At 47.5% G+C, this 22,498-nt stretch overlaps 1 protein-coding gene and 1 long non-coding RNA gene across 2 annotated transcripts; both read left to right on the forward strand.

Moving 5' to 3' along the window:
- Window positions 1-12,974: 12,974 nt before the first annotated feature.
- On the forward strand, window positions 12,975-14,760 carry LOC133914253 (uncharacterized). Its single transcript, XR_009909211.1, has 3 exons — window positions 12,975-13,272; window positions 14,248-14,333; window positions 14,507-14,760. It is a non-coding gene; the product is annotated as an uncharacterized LOC133914253 (long non-coding RNA).
- A 955-nt stretch (window positions 14,761-15,715) lies between these two features.
- Window positions 15,716-16,315, forward strand: LOC133914254 (peamaclein-like). Its single transcript, XM_062357380.1, has 2 exons — window positions 15,716-15,898; window positions 15,992-16,315. Exons 1-2 carry the CDS (start codon window positions 15,796-15,798, stop codon window positions 16,171-16,173), a joined length of 285 nt encoding a protein of 94 aa, XP_062213364.1. The 5' UTR covers window positions 15,716-15,795; the 3' UTR covers window positions 16,174-16,315.
- Window positions 16,316-22,498: the final 6,183 nt, after the last annotated feature.

Below are 22,498 nucleotides of genomic sequence, written 5' to 3' on the forward strand. Positions count from 1 at the left end.
ATTTTCTAGTTTCATGGTCTGTAAAATGGCAAACAGTGAGAGAGAAAAACAGTAGTGCAACAAGGCACTCAATTTTCATCTGTGCCTTGATATTAGAAGTAGAGTGATGGAAACTTTTGTTCGTGTAACAATTTTCAAGCATTCGAGGTCAATGTTGATATGTAATTACAGTAGTAATTCTCATCAGTTATCTTCAGCAATACCGAGGTTCTGTTCTGATTTTGCAGACGTGAGACGATGAAAGATTGTATCATTCTGGACGTGTCGAATATCTAACTATGAGGTATATGTGTATAAGAAGTATATTATATATGGACAGGATATGTACAATACATATTAATGAGTTTTAGATATCACGGAACTGAATCAGCGGTATCTGATACACTGGAATCAAGGAAGTACATATCAGGAAAGTTTCGATTGGTTACCTAACTCGATACAATTAATACTCAAAATAGATTTATCTACTTAGATATCAAGAAAGACAACTCGCTATCGACCATGGCTGGATAGGAGTCGGTACCTCACCTCTATATAAAGCGAAAATGTTGAGGGCGGAGGAGTGGAGAACTCAAGGCAAGCATCAAGACCCTAGCAGAGAAGATATTCAACGACTTTAGCTTTAGGTTAGATTAGATCTGTTATACTCTCTGTAACAGATTTAGCCACATTGCTTGTACTCAAAATCATCAATATACAGCAGCAACACCCACACAGGACGTAGGGTATTACTCTAATCGGAGGCTCGAACCTGTATACATCGTTGTCTCGTCTCGTGATTAATCCCAGCACCCGAAGGTACCCAGTTAATTTACGGATACATTGTCAGGAACTAATCTTCGACAGTTGGCGCATCAGGTAGGGGCCTTCTTCTGTTCTGCAGGATTAATCATGTCTCTAGCTCACGTTTGCGTCGGATTCTCCAACAACGGCTTCTACGACCACTTTGAGTCAACGATGGATAGCTTCGAGTCCTCTCTCGTCGACTCGGAAATCATCTTCGGAACTATAGTTTTCCGTTGGGACGGCCAAGGTGGACTGATCCATACCGATACCCTCGAATCCAGACCAGTGGATGTGTACCGTGAGGTGGGACATCTCGAATGGGATCCCGCAGAGCCTAATGTTCTCCACTGCATGCACACTGACAGCGACGAGGGTGGCGACGATGATTCTAATGCTAACCAGAGCAGCCGAACATATCGATTCGTGTATATGGCTAGAAGCAATGACCCCCCATCGGTTGACCGAATGACGATAGATCCAAAGGCCATGGTCGACCACGGCCCGAAAATTCCTAAAGATCTGGCGATAGCTGTCACCACCAATGGTGCCGGCGCCGAGTTACCACCAGAAACATGCGCAGCTGGAGCCTTACGTGCACCCGACACGACCCTTCACCGGCAGACCACGGGAGAGTAGATGCCTCCTGGCCTCTCCCGGTGACTTCCGGTGGGTACGCCTTTGCCCGTGACGACTCACAGCTCAAGGAAGAAGCTCCCTCCGAATAGTCAACATGAAGCCTCATCGGCTCGACTGCCACAGAGCCTTGGTAACGACATATTCAATACTCTGGACGCTAACATATGAGGAGTGCATCTGATCCTTCGATCCCTTCTAGAGTTAGATCCGGCGAATCTGCTAACTCGTATGGTCAATCAAGTCAAGACCCTACTCGATGCAGCTCAGATCCAAGTTGCTCAAGCAAATAATCCCAGCAATTCCAGGCCCCCCAGTCGGTACGGTCTTGGCTCGAGGAGCCACGGGCTGGAACACTCTCGATTAGGGGAATCTCAGATGGGAAGCTCAAGTGGTCGAGCCCGAACACGACAATGTGGGCCAAACTGTAGCTGCCCTGTCCATAGGCGCGAAAATCAGGAAGACCTGAGGAATCATATTCCTCGCAATCAGCATGATCTTACGGACGGTGATCGAAAACAACTGTGAAGAACGCCGTGAAGATGATCGCCGCTACTATGACCATAGATCTACATGACGGGATGGTCGACACGACTCCCCTACTCGAAGAGGCAGGCATGATAGCCCCCCCTCCCCCACCTCCTGATGAATTTGACAGAGGCTGCGAGGCTTTTGTACATGAACTTCAGTCAATTCGATGGCCCAAGAAGTTCAAAGCGGGCCCGATCCAGAAATATGATGGGAAAATCAATCCCAATGAGGAGTTGCAGATCTACACCACTGTTATTCGAGCAGCCGATGGTGACAATCGAGTAATGACCAATTACCTGTTAACCGCCCTTGATAGACATGCAAGGTCTTGGTTGCTAAACTTGCTATCCAACTCGATTAGTTTGTGGGCAGAACTTAAGGCTCAATTCATAGCCAATTTCCAAGGCGCATTCGAGTGCCCATGAACGGACAATGACCTCTACCAACTACACCAAGGCGACAATGAATCTCTTCGAGATTTTATCCGCCAGTTCAGCGATAAGCGTAACAGGATCCCAAACATCTTCGATGAGTCCGTAATCATTGCCTTCAAACGAGGTGTTCACGACACAAATCAATGTGGAAAGATGGCTACTCGGAAGATCTGTACGGTCAAAGAGCTTTTTGTGTTAGCCAACAAGTGCGCAAAATGAGCAGAAGCGCAGGTGCACGCTAAAAACCTTCAATCTAGCAAGGACAAACCCGGTGACAAGCGCAAGGGTCCCGATACGACAGGAACAAACCGCGCAACACTGGGGACAACAAAGGCCTCAGTCGAGGTGGCGGAAAGCGGTGTCCCATCCATCGGAGCAACTAGCACGAGTTCGATGAGTGCTATGTGTTCAAGAAGAAGCTTGATGAAAAGGTCAAGGCGAACGCTGAGCGTGGCAATAAGCATGCTAAGTCAAATGTTGAGGGTAGCGAGCCCCAGTTCCATGAGGTAAACCACAGCTTGGCGTACATCTTTGGAGGATCCGCCACGTACGAGTCCAAAAGGAAGTACAAGGCGATTGAACGAGGAGTCAACTTGGCCCTAACTGGGCCCACTTGGTATTTCAGGTGGTCGGAACAGTCGATCACCTTTGGTCAAACCGACCATCTGGTCGCGATACCACATCCTGGTGGATACCCGGTCGTGGTTCAGCCGACCATACTCAACATCAAAGTTTTCAGAACTCTGGTCGATGGTGGTAGTTCACTCAACCTCATTTTCTCCAGAACCTTGGACAAGATGGGAATTCAGGGATCAGAGCTTAAAACAAGAGTCGAGCCTTTCCACAGCATAACTCCCAACTCATCAACCATGCCTCTCAGCCGGATCGAGCTACCGGTCACGTTTGGCACGCCCAACAATTTTTGCACAGAAAAGCTAATCTTTGATGTCGCAGACTTCGAGATGGCATACAATGTGATTCTAAGCCGCCCGATGCTGGACAAGTTCATGGCGGTGGGTCACTATGTTTACCAAATACTCAAGATCCCGGGTCCTAAGGGGGCCATTATAATCAATGGAGATTAGCGTGCAGCGGTCAAATGCGTCAAACAAATCCTAGATATGGTCGAACACTTCGGTCGAGTGGCTATCACCCCCAAGGACGCAAATTCTAAGCGTTAAAGGCACCAAGGTGTCATCGAGGCCAAAGACTCTAGGCTCATAAGTCTTGCTAGCACTTTTGAATCTGACGACGCCGAAGGCAAGATCAACGACGGTGTCAACAATAAGAAGACCGGTGGTTGCGTCAAGGTAGTGACTCTCAACCCGTCTGAACCATCCAAGACGGTTAAGATTGGGGCCAATCTTGACCCCAAATAGGAACTCGAGCTCATCACCTTCCTCCAAGCAAACCAAGATGTGTTCGCATGGCAAACGTTCGATATGCCTGGGGTCCCCAGGGAGGTGATCGAGCATCGACTAGCTGTTAAACCTGGCTCCGAACCTGTGGTGCAGAAGCAGCGAAGATTTGCGGAAGATATGAAGCGGGCCATCCAGGAGGAGGTCGATAAACTCGTAAAGGTGGGCTTCATTCGAGAAGTGCGTCATCCTACATGGTTCGCGAATCCCGTCCTCGTCAAGAAGGCAATGGCAGATGGAGAATGTGCATCGACTTCACCAACCTCAACAAGGCTTGCCCAAGGATCCTTTTCCCCTCCCACGCATCAACCAGATCATCGACTCTATGGTAGACTGCGAATTGCTATGTTTTCTAGATGCCTATTCAGGGTATCGCCAAATTAGCATGGAATTAGACGATGAGGAGAAAACAACTTTTACTACTCCCTTCGGTGTATTTTGCTATGTAAAGATGCCTTTTAGTGTATAAAAGGTGTATTCAAAACTATCTACAACCCCAAATTGGGCGCAATGTAGAAGCATACGTCGATGATGTTGTAGTCAAGTCGGAAACTAGAAACGCATTGGTTAACGATCTCATGGAAACATTCGACAACCTCAGGAAGTATCGCATGATGCTCAACCCCAAAAAGTGCACGTATGGTGTGCCGTCCGGTAAGCTTCTAGGCTTCCTGGTGTCAAGTCGCAACATTGAGGCCAACCCGCACAAAATGAGGCTCTCGACCAGATGCGGTCACCTCGAACATTGAAGGAGGTTCAGAAACTGACAGGTTGCATCGTTGCTCTTAGTTGATTCATTTGTAGGATAGGCGAGCGAGGAATGACTTTCTTCAAGTTGCTGAAGAAACAAGACTGATTCGAGTGGACAGAAGAAGTGGAACGCGCCTTCCAGGACTTATAAAGGTACTTATCTTCCCCATTGATTTTTACAATGCCTAACAAGAAAGATGAGCTCTTTTTGTATATTGCAGCTACCCCACAAGTTGTAAGCACGGTACTAGCGGTCGAACGGGAATGTCCCGAGAAAAAGGCCAAGGTCCAGAAACCTGTTTATTACGTGAGCGAGGTTCTACATGATGCTAAGCTACGATACCCGCAAGTACAGAAGCTGATATATGCAGTCTTGATGTCTTTTCAGAAATTACGACACCACTTTCAAGCGCACAGGATCACAGTCATAATGATGTATCCGCTGAAGGATGTAATACACAATCGGGAAGCTACTGGACGAATCACACAATGGGCAGTAGAACTAAATGAGTTTGACGTAAGCTACGCACCACGCACAAGCGTAAGATTCGGAGTGTTAGCAGATTTCATCGCCGAATGGGCAAGCGTTGAGGAAAAAAGGCCAAACACGGTCAAAGATCACTAGACACTCTTTTTTGATGGATCGCTCACACTCCTAGGCTCGGGGGCTAGCATTGTGCTCAAATCTCGAACGGGCGACGAACTCAGGTACGTTGTTCAGTTAGACTTTAAATCTTCCAATAATGTTGCATAATATGAAGGGCTGGTTAACGGGCTCCGCATAGCTGCATCGCTTGGAATTAGATGACTTCTTGTGAAAGGGGACTAACAGCTAGTCCTGAACTAAGTTCAAAAGGAGTACTAGTGCTCGGACGACAACATGGTGGCTTACTTACTCGAGGTATGAAAGCTCGAACAGAAGTTTGAAGGGCTAGAAGTAACGTACATCAGAAGGAGTGATAACTCTGGTGCGGATGAACTTGCTAGACTCGCTTCTTCTCGAGCACCGGTACCCATAGGGGCCTTCGTTGAGAAACACCTTAAGCCATCTATCCCGATAGTTCGGCGAACGGATGCTGCCCAACCCGACCAGTAGTCTGGTCAGGTCAGCGAGGCAAAACCCACAGACACGGATGTTGCACTACTCGAACGCAACCCAACTTGGATGACTTCGTACCAAGCCTATCTCGAGGGTCGAGACATCCCTGATGATGATGCGCCTGCAGAGAAAAAATTGCTCGTAAATCCAAGCTTTACGTTTTGGTAGACGGCAAGCTCTACTGAAAGGGGAGTAATGAAATCTTTGTGAAGTGCATCACTCAGGAAGAGGGTAATAAAATATTGCTCGATATCCATAGAGGCACGTGTGGTAATCATGCGTCTTGTTGCACCTTGGTCGGAAAAAATTTCCGTTAGGGATTCTATTGGCCGACTGCCCTCCAGGATGCTTCCGAGCTGGTCAAAAAGTGCGAAAGCTACCAATTTTTTAGAAGGCAGACCACTCAACCAGCCCAAGCTCTGTAAATAATTCCTCTTTCTTGGCCTTTTCTCTGTTTGGGGCTTGGATATCCTGGGACCATTCCCGAAGGCCCAAGGTGGTTACAAGTTCCTATTCGTGGCTATCGACATGTTCACCAAGTGGATAGAGGCCGAACCCATAGGAAAAATAACCGCAGAAGCGGCCAAGAAGTTCATGAGGAGCATAATTACTCGATTTGGCATTCCGCATCAGATAATTATGGATAACGGTAGACAGTTCAGAAGCGGTACCTTTATTGCATTCTGCGAAGAATTCGACATTAAGACTTGTTTCGCCTCAGTAGCTCACTCGTAGAGTAATCGTCAAGTTGAGCGTGCTAATGGTATAGTCTTGCAGGGTATCAAAAGTCGGGTCTTCGACAGGCTAAAAGCCTACTCGAAACGTTGGGTAAAAGAGCTTCCCTCGGTACTATGGGCCATTCATACATCGACTAATAGGGCCACCGGTGAAACTCCGTTCTTCTTGGTTTATGGAGCGGAAGCAGTGCTCCTGACTGAGTTGTAGTTCGGATCACCTCGAGTGAAAAGTTACTCCGAAGAAGGGCAAGAGCAATTACGAGTGGATGACATAAATTTACTCGAGGAGTACCAAGATCGAGCATCTATTCAAGCGGCTAAGTATCAGCAGGTGTTGCGTAGATATCAAAGCCAGAAAATTCAACCTAGGCAACTCATTGCTGGAGATCTTGTCCTACGGAAGGTGCAGAAACAGGCTCAATACCACAAGTTATCGCCTAAGTGGGAAGAAACTTACATAGTAGTCAAAGTCACTCGACCTGGGTCGGTACGGCTATCTACTCCAAATAGCGAGATACTCGAGTACTCGTGGAACATTGATCAACTCCGAAAGTTTTATTTATAGAAAAGGTAGGTTACAGGTAAGTCGATTACATTCGATTCGGTTGGCTACTCGATTACATAGTTTTTTCTTTTTCACTCTAATCTGTGTGGCTAGTGCAAAATTGAAAGAAAGTATCGGCTTAGATCTTGCAAAAAACCTCCAAAGTTTGGAAGCGTATGGACCCCTATTCGCTCTTAGACGAGTCGAGGAACCTTTTATGCTCCTCCCTCGAGTGGTAGCTGATCATTCCAAGAACCGACTGCCGACCAGCATAGGGACTAGGGAATGTGGCCGAGGCGAAGACCCTGCTAGAGCTGCTGGCTGGCGCTGCTGATGCCGAGTGGTCCTCTGCCTGGTGCAAAGGCGATCTGGCGGTTGTCGACAGAGAAGATGATCATGCATCCTTAGCCGATGATGACCTGAAGGCTCCACCGAAGACCTCGATGGCGGCTTGATCGATGATCCGGTAGAGATCACCACCATCCTCAATCCTCCCCCATGTGGAGCGCTGCACCATCTAGCTTGAAGCATAGGTCTTGATGTAATGGCGAATGTGCTGAATGAGGGAATGACGGTTATCCGCGGTGGGCGCTTCTTCCCTATCTTTCTTAGGGCTACCACTCGAGTCCTCGTCATCGGAGGAAACAATGATGATTTCAGGAGGGACCATGGCGAGAGGCCTAGGGGAAAGGACTTTTGCGATTAGTACACGAGGTGGAGATGGAGTGGAGGTCATGGCTTCAAGCTCTACAAGTCCTAGAAGGCAATGAGCAAAGGAAACAAAGGGGGCGATGTGAAGGACAGACGGCTTCGAGTCCCCTCTATTTATAGCGGGGGGAACGGGTCTTACTGTATAAACGTAATTGTCAAGATCCGAAATGATGGCGTCGCCTCGGGCGCGTAGCGCGTTCATTGAGACGTCATGATGGCATTATGGCTTGTCTCATCTCTGCAAAGAGGGATGGGCGGTCATTATGACACGTCAAATCAAGATTGTGTTGAAAACGAGCACAAATAGGAGTGGGTTTTTAATGCCCACCTACCCAGCGGTTTGAGCTCACTTGGTATCCACATCAAAGTTAAAACAATAATGCTCGGGGGCTTGCACTCTTGAGTATTCAGTCGAGGATGGTGTGTTGATGCATATGCTCTACTCTCCGTCTTGATTGCCACATCAAACAGAGAATCGGGGGCTATATCACATACTTTTGATGCTGGAACTTTACTCTTTGTTCGACTATATTATCAACCAATGCTACATGCATGTCCTTTTTTACTCTCCGATTGAGTAATTTCTACCTCGACCAAAGAGTCAGGGGCTACATCATGATACCATATTTTCTACTATATATTTTTTGCAAAACTTTATCTGGCTCTGCGTCGATCACATTGAATAGAACCAACGGAGACATGTGTTGGGTCGATGACAGACAATTACACCTCAGGAGGCATAACAGCACAGAGATTGTCAGACATATCATGCCTAACGGCCAAAAGGGTTCTGAAGTCCTAGTCTGAATCGTGTGTGCTCTCTATCGAGTTCATGTTTATATGCTGATTGAATGCGCAAGTTGATAAAATTTCGTAAAAAATTCGATATGCTCTGTATTAGTCTTTTTCCTTACTATTACGGTCTTCTTGAGTACTCGAGGGCCACGCATATAATAGCTTATCTAGTTAAAATTTTAGGTTAACAGATGCATAATCGTATGGTCTTGAGAACGATGACAACATGTACCTATTAGTTTTTGCATCTACTTATGCTAATCCTATTTCATCGATAAGGAAATAACAAACAAAAGCATAATAGAATGGAAAAGTGTAGCATTGTTGCGAGCATTCTCAGATCATAAAATATATCTTACAAGTGCCAAAATAGGATGCACCATCAGTCTGAGGGACTCTCCTCACTATCATCACTAGGCAAGCTAAGCCTCAAAGACTCGACAAAGGCTGAAACTACTAGCTGGACGCTTTCGACAAGTTTTGTGGCCTCCTCGCTAGTACAATTAAACCCGACTGTCACCAACGAGGTATCAAGCGTGGGATTGTAACTCTTGAGGATACCAACCAATGTAGCGGCGCTTGCAGAAGCTGATTGGGTTATGCAGTCGAATGTCTGCTCCTCCAGCTCTTGAAGAGCCAAGATAGCAGCATCTCGCTAAGCAATGGCAGCATCCCTTTTAGTCATCAACATAATAAGGGAATGGAAGGCAGTAGCATATTACATAGGCAAAATATTAGTAATGACTCCATTACATCAGTCAGAAATCCTAACAAGAAGCCTATTACTCGACTAAGGAAAAAGCTTCAGTGATATCCATTTACAAGAATGCCACTTGAAATTTCCTTCAAGGGACTTTATGGTTCTCGACACTCAGTCATAGGAAACTTCAAGCATGTTATAATCATCTCGGTCATAAGCTTAGTTCGACCGGCGGAAGCTCAGAATTCGGTTAGGATTGGTAATCCTGGGTACTGGAGGGACGGCTTCAGACGTCAGGCCCAACAGGATTGTTCTTTCCTTGGACCAGTGGACAGCTTCCCATTCTAGCGGCTCCCATATGTTATCATCAAATGTGTGAAGGGAAACCGACATTAGTGCGCAGTGCTCGGCTGGATCATCAATCTGCTCTCCAACTTTCAAGAAAAATGCATAAGTGTCGACCAGAAGCAGTTGAGAACCTCTCAGACTAGGTTGCCAGATCTCGAGCTCAGGGGTCGATTGTTCTAATGATGCCACCGCACCTGATGGATCTCCTGAAGCCACTCTATCCAAGAAATCCGCAATACGCCACCAAAACTTGCTACTGGAAACTCAGAACCATCGCAGTGGCTCGTCAATAAGATATATGTGCACTCCCTCTGTCATCTGAAGGTGAAAGCATGGCATCCTCGGGACAACGATGATGAACAATTTCCCGTTCCTCGGCACTTTGCATCCTTCTAGACTGACCCAGAATGTGTCATATGAAAGCGGAGGAAGGTCAGAAAACCATCCTGTTACCGGGTTGATCACCCTACCTTTGACTTGACACCTTCATTCGATGACAATTAGGAGCCCATTCGAAGCCCGGATTATCTCCCAGCTGTCACTGACCAAGCCTAAGAAACGAAGGTCGAAAACAACTTCGCTCCCCAGACGATGCACCTCCACCAAGCCGTCCTCATGTATGAACGCCCCTTTCAAAATCCATGGAGAAAATTCTGCTGTTCTATGCACTTCTCGCCACACGGTGCAGACATATCGAAAGAAGGTGAAATCCTTCTGATGAACCAACTTGTTGGAGATGATGTCGAGCACTCCCAAGGGAAGAGCTGCCCAATCAAAAGTCTCCGCCATGAGAGTTAAAGGGAAAAGATAAAGTTCTCCGAGTAGAACGCGAACAATGGTGGACGAGATCGAAGGACAAGGTTGCAATGGAGGTCACGAGAGTAGGACGATAGAGTTTTCTATTTAGATAAATAGGCCCCGCCTCAAGGCATGACACGAAAGTCGTTTCCGCTTCGGAAAGGGAAAATTTACCGTCTCTTCGATAACCACGCCTGTTTTTTTACCATGCTTTGACCGGCGTGAAAAGCAGTATGACGACGACGTGCGAATCTTTGCACACCCTTCTGCTCGCACTAAATGCGTCTACACCTGTCGTTTCAAATTTCGAAAGGTTTTTAACTCCTACTCGAAGTCGAGTGTCGATTAGTTGAGTTTCTTTAGCCTTTTCCTTCAAGTCTCGAGTGCGGTTAGCTGCAGGACGCTTGACCCGACTGAGCTTCCACTCGATACTCTAGGGAGGACCCGCCTATGCTCAATTCTTTCGACTATGAGACTGATCCTCTTTACTCAATCAAGCTTAAATTTTACGGTACTCGAGTGGGCGTTTATGGAAAACTTTTCTCCTGAGTAGAGTTAGGAGGCTATTGTCGAATATCTAACTATAAGGTATATGCGCATAAGGAGTATATCATATACGAACAGGGTATGTACAACACATATTAAGAAGTTTCAGATATCATAGAATCGAATCAGCGGTATCTGATACATCCGGAATCAAGGAAGTACATATCAGGAAAGTTTCGATTGGTTGCCTAACTCGATACAATTAGTACTTAAAATAGATTTATCTACTTAGACGTCAAGTAAGATAACTTCCTATCGACCATGCTGAATAGGAGTCGGTACCTTACCCCTATATAAGGTGAAAAGGTTGAGGGGGGAGGAGGGAAGAACTCGAGGTAAGCATTAAGACCCTAGCCGAAAAGATATTCGGCGACTTTAGTTTTAAGTTAGATTAGATCTGATATACTCCCTGTAATAGATTTAGCCACATTGCTTGTACTCAAGATCATCAATATACAGCAGCAACATCCCCACAGGACGTATGATATTACTCCAATCGAAGATCCAAATCTATATATATCGATTGTCTCGTCTCGTGATTAATCCCTGCACCCGAAATTACCAATTAATTTACGGACACATTATAAAAACTAATCTTCAACGACAGTCTGTGTCGGGTTGTGAGCCAGCGAGCGCGTCGGTGTTTTCTTCGGGAATCATGTGAACTGAAGAGCGGACCATGGTGATGATGGGGGACAAGGTGATGGTCACAGGCTCACAGACGGAGGATAGCCCCAGTGCCGGGGCACGCTATCACGAACGATTTCACGCTCGACTCGGGAGGCCGAGTGCGGTGCCCGGCTGCCGGCGTATCTGCATGGGCCAGCGACTCGCGACGCGACCGCCCCCGCGCGCCTATACCGCCCGTGCACCGCCGCTGTGCTTCCAGTACCGCGCACGCGCCGATGGATGCGTCACGCATGGCCATGCCGGGGTCCGGGGACCCCGAGAGTGGCGCAGCAACGTGACATGTAGCAATGTACGTAGCATCAAATACTGGTTGCTGCAGTGCTGGCGAGTCCCCTCGCCCGGCCCACACCGGCTCTGTCCTAGTAGGCACCCACTGCTCCTTTGCCTCTACTTACCCTTTTTCCCACTTTGCATGGTTGCCCTTGTCTTTTTAAACTGCAGGCTCTGTTTGCTCCTGTTTTGTGCCTGCCGTATTAAACGAGTAAAGAAAATAAAAAGGATGGAAAATAGAGTGAGCAGAGCAAAAGACTGAAATACCCTTTTTGTCTGTATTGAATCCCCCGCTCTCTTATGTTGTCTCGTTGATCTTTCCTCTTTTTTCTCTCCTCTCCAACCCTTAATCAAAGGCAAATGTGGCGGGCTGTGGGTGGCCGGCAGCTTAGGCGCAGGGTCGGTGAGGGCGCGGTGACATGCAGCGCGAGCATCAAGGAAGACCGCATCGTTCGACTGAGAGGAGGAGGGCATGCACGCGGCCGCAACTTAGCCAGGAGGAGCAACGTGCGAGAGGGCATGGCTTGGCTGAGAGGAGCAGGGCGGCATGCGGGCTGGAGGAGCTAAGCTTGGCCATGGAATGATTGGCGTCACCGTGGGGTCCACTTGCCACACTACTCTCCGTGAATGCGCTCCTTGCCGATCTCTCTGACCGTGCCTTCGTCGACCGTGGCCTGCAGGACTTCTTCTCCAGTGACACATCACCGATTTCTTTTTTTTTTAAACGGTACGATCACATCTACACGGTCTTCGTTAGAGACCAAAGTTAGAGGCCGTTTGGTAGAGCTCTGATTTTGTGGTGAGATTGATTCTGTGGTGGAAGTAGGGTAGAAGTGATTCTGTGGTGAAAGTGATTCTATTTGTAAAATTGTTTGGTATGCTAGTGGTGGAAGTGATTCATGAGATAATACACTACAATACCAACCCGCCTCTAGCAACGCATGCCTCGGAACGGATCTTGGATCCGCTGCTGCCCAGCCCACCTCCTCGCCTAATAACTACCCTCGGCCAGTCCACCCCTGCAAGGCCGGCGTCCAACTTCCCCACCCCCCTCCGCTGCGCACATAGGGTTTCGCCCCATGCGATTGCTCCTCTTCAGTTGGCGTCGGCCGTCGGCCTCCTCAACAACTGCCCCCCCAGGTTAGTCCTGCCCTACATAGATACCTGCTGTCAGTCGCCTACCACGACGCCCGCAGATCTCGAGCGTGCCGTCCACCCTCTACATCCTGTTTGCGCCCCCATCATCCTCCCATGGGCCGTGGGTGTTGTGCTCCCTAGCGTGCTCCGCTCCTCTGAAATCCCCTTCAGATCCAGCTGTAGTGAGGAGGGGGCAGGCGGTGGCCAGATCTGGAGGAGGTTGTCGCATTCTCATCGCGTCCGTGCAGCCATCCCCTCCACTCAACGGCGCCCTGCTGCCTGTCCTCCATCGCCCTCCCCTGGCCCCCGGCATGTACCTCCCCTCGCAATGCCTTCCTCCCTGAGGTATTTATCCCCTCCACTCCGCCCTATCTGTATACATGCGGATCAGTCTATGACATTTGGTGCATGATATGTGATGCTCTGTGGTAGTTATGGTTGATTTTGCTCTACAATATTTCCTTCCAATCAGTAAAAGTCGCTGTTCAAATCTGATGGACCCTGCTGCAGTAGGGAAACAAACCACCCTGATGAGTTTTCCATATCTCCAAGGTGTTCGATAAAATGCCATTAAGATGGATTTCTAGGATAATAAAGATGAGTTGTCTGTCTGTTCCTTTCAATAATATCGAATGGATCATTATCACTCTTAAAGGACTAAACCAATAGAATCGGTCTGCACTAAAAACAAATGGTGAAATTTGACATTAAATGTGCTTGCTGTTGGTGCATTTCGTTTTGTCTAGTTTGATTAAAGTGGAGACCAATAGTTGCTGATCTAAGGTAGAAACTTCAGGCCATTTTCGTTGCAGTGTCCATTATTGATAGTGTTAACATAAGGAAACCTGAATTTTATTAGTTCTCTTTGCTGCAGGGCTTGTCAGTGCGATTTCCGTACTCTTTTTTTTCCAGAGGTAGTAGTTCCATCTTGTGATGATACATCTTTGCATGAGCGTTATCAGTGGGCTCACTTGGTGCTCTTTCATGATTGAACAGGCCTTCATTGAGAATTTTTTCTGTACAGATTTGTTTCTCAATACGAATCTCGAGGAATAAAGTTAGCTGTTTGACATCCTTGCAGAAAATATAATGGTTTCCAATTAGTATATGAGATTGAGTTGTGTCAAATATGTTGTCTTTAGGATTCCCTTTTTCTCGGTTCAAGTAATAAAGGGAGCATACAGCATAGGATTTGAGATCGTCAGTATGTGTGTTGTCCTATTTCCCAAACTACCATCTTTAGTTGAATATTTACAACTATTATAACATTCACATATGATAGTTTGAGGGCGTGCATAATAACCATTTGTGTTTTTATAGCAAGGCACTAAACATATGGAAGCTACAGCCTGTACCATACTGCTTTTGGAAGAGTGGCCACGTATTGTAAACTACGGGGAACTCAGGTGCGGGAATTCTGTTCAGTTTGTATGGGTTAGAGTACAAATATTCTTTATGCACTTTTTCATCTAGATATGATTTTTTTTCTCAAGCTGACTTCCTATTTAGAATGTGTGTAGTATAAGATAGCATTCTTATTTCAGCTACCTTACTGAAATTGTGTACGTCTCATTTGCAGATAATTAGATGGATAATTCATGCACAGCTCAAGGAAGAGATGAAAATAGCAATATGAAGAAGTTACCAATCTGATGAAATGAGATGCATTCTGATTTGAGAGAGAAGCAGATCAAACATGTTAATTTGATTATACTACAGTTCAGTTGTGTAGTATTTGGTGCATAGTTCGAGCTGAAGTGTGTATTAAGAGGTTGCATATATGTACCATATACAATACTAAATTATTAATGAAAATCTTTTCAGCAGCTATTCTTGATTGTATGTCATATCTGTTCTGTTGCTCAATTGATGCTCCAGAAATTTAGAAAATGGTAGAAATATCAACATGTTTATTTCTCCCAGTGAGCTAGTTGTAATGTCAAAGAACATTGCTTATTCAAGCTTGCAACGCATATGCAGGTGTTGGTGAAACCAACTATATACGTTGCTAGCTTGCAACGCTTCTTTGCACTTGTTACCAACGCATATGTATGCGTCCCAGTAGACCATTGCAACGCCACCTCTTGCAACGCATGCTTAATCTGTTGGTATAGATGCTAGCAACGATTATTTAGACTTATAGCAACGCATATATACGTTGCTAAAGGGGTGTTCCTCTTGTAGTGATATTGTGTTGAAATCAAGGAGAATCAGTTGGAAATCAGGTGAAAGCTAGTTTTTCAGCTCCCACCTCGCTATAAAAACGGGAAGTGATTCTCGCGCGAAATCACTCTCCAATCAACCCGTTTGACAGCGTTGAGAGCGATTTCAGCACGAAATCAGTTACCAGAGCTCTACCAAACAAGACATTAATACTAAACACGCTCCATATGTGCTCACATAAATCAGAAAAAACCGGACGTATACTGTGCGCTCAGACGTGACTAGCTAGGGCGCTCGGACGTCGTCCTTGCCAACCAACCGAGCTAACGCTCGGATGCACGTCGCCGATTTCTCTTTACGATTCGGATAGGTTGATAGTTTTTGCGCTGTAATTACTGTTTCTTTCAACTGGGAAGTAGAAGCTGAAGTAAGTTTGGAAACCGAGGACGATGGTAAAAAATGAAAAAAAAAAAACAAGGACAAGATCGAAGTTAAGTTGCACCAGCACAGTACAGGACATCCCCGCGGATGCACGTGACCGCACGACACGTCGCTCACTCTCCAGAGGCTTCCTGCCCCCCGGGCGGTTCTTTCGAGTACAAAGGAGCCCGGACCTGATGAGCGGCACCTCATTCCTCAGTCGCGTCCGCTCAAGCTGACAAGAACATCCGCTTCGCTTCAGGTGCCGGCCAACAGCGCGAAAAGATGATCAAGCCCCCGCGCTACAGCCGGCTGCAGGCGGCCATGCTTCTGCTCCTTGTGCTAGTCGCGTCCGCTTCGTGGCTCCAGGCCTGCGATGCCGCTTCAGGTACGTATACTGTCGCTGTGGTTTGACTGACTTCTAGCTCAGCTCCATATATCATGCTGCGTGCTTACGGTTACGACGACGGCGCATGCGCAGGGTTCTGCGCGGGCAAGTGCAGCGTGCGGTGCGGGGGGGCGCGGGGCGCGTGCATGAGGTCCTGCGGGCTCTGCTGCGAGGAGTGCAACTGCGTGCCAACGGGGGCGCATGGCGGCAACGAGTGCCCCTGCTACCGCGATATGCTCACCGCCGGCCCCAGGAAGAGGCCCAAGTGCCCCTGAAATGTTGACGAAGACGCGACGATTGATCCATCGGAAAATGATGAGACGAGCGTACCTACGTGTATGTGCGTACGTATTTATGTTCCGTGTGATAATTTCCTACCTATGTTTGTGATGTTCTATTAAGAACCTATTATTAGTAGTGTAGTTACGCGCTAGGATCGAAAATAATTGAATCATCAGTAGAACGGATGTGTCCTGTGGACAATGGATGTATGTATGCCAAGCACTACCGGAGACAGCTTCTTTGCCGAGTGCCTTCGGCACTCGGCAAAGGACGATATACACTCGGCAAAGGCTTTGCCGAGTGCTACACTCGGCAAAGGGCGCTCGGTAAAAAATTTGTCGGCAAAGATCTCTTTGCCGAGTGCACTTTATCGGACACTCGGCAAAGGCTTTGCCGAGTGCTAAGCTGACACTCGGCAAAGGCCTCCGCTTTGCCGAGCGCCAGTGAATCAAACACTCGGTAAAGGTGGCGTCTGTGCCGAGTGCCACCTGGAGGACACTCGGCAAACAGGCTATCTTTGCCGAGTGCCTGGACCGTGGCTCTCGGCAAAGCATGTTGTCACTTTGCCGAGTGTCATGGCCATTGCACTCGGCAAAGTGACTGAAAACAGCCTTTTTTATTTGTTTTTGACATCCCATCCAAACAAACAGATATATATATATAACAAACATCACCAACATCACATATATATCATCAACAGCACATATATATCACCAACACCACATATATATCACAAACATCACATGTCTCACAATATATCACAAATAAGTTCACAAGTAATCCAAGTGCTTCATCATCTACAACCATAATTACAAATAGAAGTACCATTAACAACCACAAGTATCATCACCAAGATGGTCAATGAAACTGATTTGGTGAAGGATTCGCTGAAGCATGAGGATCGTTCGATGCCGCCGATTGATTCTGCACAAAGGAGAAGAGATTGCATGTGTGAGACAAGATAAATATATACCATACATGAATAAAACTTTCATACTCCACTAGGTTTGACCGTAAGCATGAACATACAAACTAAAACATTTATACTCACAGGAGTAGAATAGTGAGGAGGTGGAGGTGGAGCGAATAGCGAAGGTGGCAGAGCTACACCCGTAGCGGCGCCAATACTTTGCATGTACTGAAGAATCTCCACCATCCTCCGCTGCTCGGCCTCCCGCTCGGCCTCCACCCTCTCCATCGTCGCCTGCATTTGCTCCCGTATCCTCCTCTCTTGTTCCAGCTGGGCCTACAATATATTCACCCTAATGTTACAATAATGCAAAGGAAAGGTATGAAAAAACCAATGAACGACGAATAAACCAGGAATAACCTCGAGTGCCTCCACCCGGTGGTGTGAAGTGTCCTTCCGAGGTCGTATGGCCGGGCTCGTGCTCGTGCTGCTTGCTCGAATCTGGGAGAGACTGGGAGTAGCGGCCGAGTCGATTGCGCCGTCACCAATCCAGTATCGCCCATGCTTCTTGCCTCCTCCCACCCTCATGACGACTTCTCCATCAAGGTCCTCGGTGCTCAGATCGTACTCTGGCCCATGGACCTCCCTTGCCATCGATGTGTACTCACTAAGGCGGTTGTGGACGGTCGCATTGCTGTACGCCTCGGGCCCGTCCTCCGGGTTGTAGTCGACGTCGGACGTCGCCTTGCCCTTGTGGGCCATAGCAAATGCCTTGAAGATGGAGCAAGGCTGGCCACCATGTGACGCCGACTGCGAGAAAAAGAGCAAGATGATTAGAAATCATGCAGAATTGAGCGTTAGAATAAATAAATGAATTCGCGTACCCATATTTGTGCGTATCCGCTGAGGTTGCGGCTGCCTTGATGGTGTGCTACACCTGGCATCATCAAACGCCGCTCCCGGCACAAGTTGTGCGTCTCCTCCCACTTGCGTGAGCACCACTTGTCCACCATCTGTTCCCAGCACTGGGGATGCGCGGTGCACCAATAAGGAATCATCTACAGGCCATCAAGTACATGACATATAAGAAGATGAAATTAAGCCTACTTAATCTCAAAAGGAATCAGTATTAATGTTCTGTATTTACCTGCAGGTACTGGTCCCGGATCAGCGTCATGGTTCTTGCGTCCCTTTTGGTGACCTTCGTTCCAACGACGGTCCCGTGGTAAGTTACGACGGCCTGGATGCGCGCCTCGTAATGCATGTCCACGATGAGTTTTTTGCAGCATTTGGTAGCCACCGCATCCGCCCTGGCCTCATGTCCGTCCTGGCATCTAAAGAAATCCTGCATACAAACACGAGGTATCCATTCATTATTTCAAGAATGTCCAATAAATACGATGTATTGAGCAATGTAGTGCGAGGAAGACTTACCCACAGCTCTTGCTTCACCCGCTCCGCCTTGTTGTTGAATACCCTGCGGGCCCGATCTGCAGCATCGGGGGCGGCGGCGTAGTGGTCAAACGAGTAGGCCGGCCCCGTCACTCCGGCATACTCAACCAGGCCAGGGAAGTGCTCCTTGCACAGAAGACCGAGGATGCCATTGACTTGGCGTGTGTGAGCACCTCCACTCGCCACAATCGTCCAGTTCCTGCCCAAGTGATTAACAATCGTCCAATTTCTATTTTGATATTCAACATATCATATAAAGTAGTGATAACATCTAAAGTTACTTACTTTTCCCCCTCGGGTCAAATCAGCGGGCGTCTCTCACGAGGTATCGGTCGCTGAGGGAGGCTCGCGGGACCTCGCAAGTAGACGCTCGACGAACTAGAGGAAGCGGAACCCCCTGCTGTCGCCTCCTCCAGCGCGTCCTCCTGCGCCTCCTCCTGCGCGTCCTCCTGCGCCTCCTCGGCGTCCTCCTGGGGCACCTGCTCCTCCTCCTCCTCCTCACGCGACGGGGCGGCAGGCGACGACTCCCTCCTGCAGCTGCTCCTCCTTGTCCTTCGGTACAAGGACGTTAGCTTCCTCATCCCACCGCCCACCATCTTTGTTCAATCACCTGCAATTAAAAAGAGTAAACCAATAAGCACAGATAAACAAGAAGTACTTAGAAAGAGATGCAAAATAAACAAAACGTAATTACAAAATAACATAGTATTACATGTATTAGAAATAATCTTCATGATCGGGATTAGCTGGATCATAAGTCTCATCATCACTATCAATCATGTCGAAATAATCAACACTATCCGAATGAGCAATGTTGCCATTGTCATTGTCTAAATGTAATCGCTCAAGCATTTGTAAGTCCTTCACATTTTGCACCTCATCTCCAACGTCCTCTTCAATAACCGTTTCATTGTCTACTTCCATTCCGATCGCTTCGGTTAAGTCTATCTCAAACCTCCCTTCTAGTCCCTCTTCTTGAAAGAACTCTCCGTCATATGTGTTTGGGTCTAAGTTGTAATCTTCATCGTTTGGGACAGGCACTTTACCGTGTGGCGATACCCTGTGCACAATATCCCAACCCTTAAGATGCCTTATGGTTTGACACGCATATGGGAGATAATAAACTTGCGTGGCCTGTTGGGCCACAATATAGACATCGTCTCCTGGTAAGACGGAATCCTGTCGAATTTCGACTAGCCCAAGATTACAATATGTCCGTCTCGTTACTTCAGGATCAAACCAATGGCATTTAAATATGACGGGATTAAAAGGTTTGGAACCATGAAACTTGAGTTCGTATATTTCTTCAATTCTTCCATAATACTCGACCTCATCAACGCCGGGCGTAAAAACTCCGGAACTTGTGGTTCTTTGATTGGGCCGACTCTGCTCGTAGCTTGTTGTGCGAAAGCGATATCCATTCACGTCATAACCAGAAAATGACCTGACCCTATAGGCAAAGCCATCGGCAACCTGTCTCAACTCGGCACACATAGACGCATCCCTTTGGCCCTGCAAGCTCAAGCAGGATACATCGTTATATTATTCGCACGTACGAGTAACTTGGAATGTCAAACTACGTACGAGCTAAATTGGACGGTACCTTCCGTTTGAACCAAGAAATGAAATCGGGCATTCCATTTCCCGCACCCTGTCTAAGAAGGGTATCTACCTGCTGCGGGGTAGGATCCCTTGATTGACGCCAGAATTCATGAAGAAATTCCCTGTACCAATGAGAAACAAGGGGGTTGGATGCAGAATAGTGAGGCGTATTTAACAAGTTCGTTGAGAACTTACTGCATGTACGGTGCCACTTCGTCAAGGTTGGTCAACACGTATAGCATGATATGGCGCCACTCTTCATGATTCAAGGTCTTGGGGGTCGATGCACTTGCGCTTCCGAGTTGGCCTCGGAAAAGGCTGAGGTTCGATTCATTTTCGCCAGCATTGTAACGAGGGGGTGGATTATGCACGCTAGGGAGGTTGTCACCATAGTATGTTGTTGTGAAGTTCGCCACCTCCTCCAGAATGTATGCCTCTGCAATGGAAGCCTCGATTTTGCATTTATTTCTACATTTCTTTCGAAGAACCTTTAGACATCTCTCGATTGGATAGCACCAACGGCCCTGCACGGGCCCCCCCATTCGTGCCTCGTACGGGAGGTGCAAAATCAAATGCTGCATCGGATTGAAGAAGCCGGGTGGAAAGATCTTCTCCAACTTACAGGTGCCATTCTTTCCAAGTCAGCAATCACGGTCCGAGATAACTCCTTGGCACAAAGCTGGCGAAAGAAATAGCTCAACTCTGCCAGCACTAGCCAGACATGCTCAGGGACATAGCCTCGAACCATCGCCGGAAGAAGCCGCTCAATCCATATGTGGTAGTCATGACTCTTCATCCCTAAGACTCGCATAGTAGATAAGTTCACTCCCCTCCTCAGATTAGCTGCATACCCATCAGGGAACATTAACGTCTGGATCCATTCTAGTACTTCCCTCCTTTGGGGCTTGCTCAAGACAAAATCGGCCTTAGGCCTTCTCCATGTCTTGCCGCGACTAGGAGGCTTCATATGTTGGTTTGGTCTATCGCATATCGTTGCCAGATCCACTCTAGCCTTAACGTTGTCCTTTGACTTGTCAGGAATGTCCATGATTGTTGCCCAAAGTGCCTCGGCAACATTCTTTTCAGTGTGCATTACATCAATGTTGTGTGGAAGGAGAAGGTCATCAAAATAGGGGAGCCGAGTCAAGCCCGACTTATGAGTCCACATATGTTGCTCACCATATCCCACAAAACCACCTTCTGGATTGACCTCGAGACCATCTATCTGTTCACGAACCGTGGCACCAGTCATTATCGGTGGTGCAGGGTCTGTCACTACGACACCTTTCGTAAAGTTCTTGATGTCTCGTCTAAATGCATGGTCAAGAGGGAGGAATTGCCGATGTTTATCGAACGATGAATACTTGCCACCCTTCTGCAACCAAATGAACCTCAGACCTTCCTTGCATACTGGGCATGGGAACTTCCCGTGAACACACCAGGCGCAGAATATCCCATACGCCAGGAAGTCATGCAGGGAGTAGTGGTACCAAACATGCATTTTGAAGTTTTTCTTTGTAGCTCGGTCGTATGTCCATACCCCTTCCTCCCAAGCACGGACCAATTCATCAATCACAGGCTCCATGAACACACCCATATTATTCCCCGGGTGTCCAGGAATTATCAACGACAAGAATACGTTTTGTCGTTGAAAGCATATGCCGGGGGGGAGATTGAGGGGGATAACGAACACGGGCCAACATGTGTATGGGGCAGCCATCATTCCATAAGGATTGAACCCATCTGTTGCCAACGCAACACGTACATTACGAGCCTCTTTAGCTTTCTCATGATGAATGCCATCAAAGTGGGTCCATGCTTCACCATCGGATGCATGTACCATCCTGTCAGGATTGTATCGTTTGCCATTTTTGTGCCATGTCATCTGTTTCGCGGATTCCTCGGTCATGTATAGCCGTTGGATCCTCGGTACGAACGGAAGGTGCCGTAGGATTATCATGGGAATGTCAAGCTGCCTCTTCTGGCCATCACCAGAATCTACCTCCAGGAACCTAGATGATTTACACTTTGGACAGTACTTTGCTTCCACGTATTCTTTCCTAAATAGGACGCACCCCTTCGGGCAAGCATGTATCTGCTCATACGGCATCTTAAGTGCACGAAGGAGTTTCTGTGACTCGTGCATGCTCTTTGGCAGAAGGTGACCCTCCGGAAGCAGGCTGCCAATAACTGTCAACATACCATCGAAGGCGTCTCGACTCAGGCTATACTGGGACTTTAAAGCCATTATGCGTCCAATGGCATCCAGTTGAGAAACCTTTGTCTGGCCGTGAAGGGGTTTCTGTGCCGCGGTAAACATGTCGTAGAACGCCTTTGCGGTTGCCTCTGGCTCC

The sequence above is a fragment of the Phragmites australis genome, chromosome 4 (genome assembly GCF_958298935.1).
Source record: "Phragmites australis chromosome 4, lpPhrAust1.1, whole genome shotgun sequence".
Taxonomy (NCBI): Eukaryota; Viridiplantae; Streptophyta; class Magnoliopsida; order Poales; family Poaceae; genus Phragmites; species Phragmites australis.

What these genes read in the sequence shown, in the direction of transcription:
- LOC133914254 (XM_062357380.1), top strand. Translation starts at nt 15,796, where the DNA reads ATGATCAAGCCCCCGCGCTACAGCCGGCTGCAGGCGGCCATGCTTCTG. An exon ending in GGCCTGCGATGCCGCTTCAG is followed by an intron (nt 15,899 to 15,991) that starts GTACGTATACTG and finishes GCGCATGCGCAG; the next exon opens with GGTTCTGCGCGGGCAAGTGC.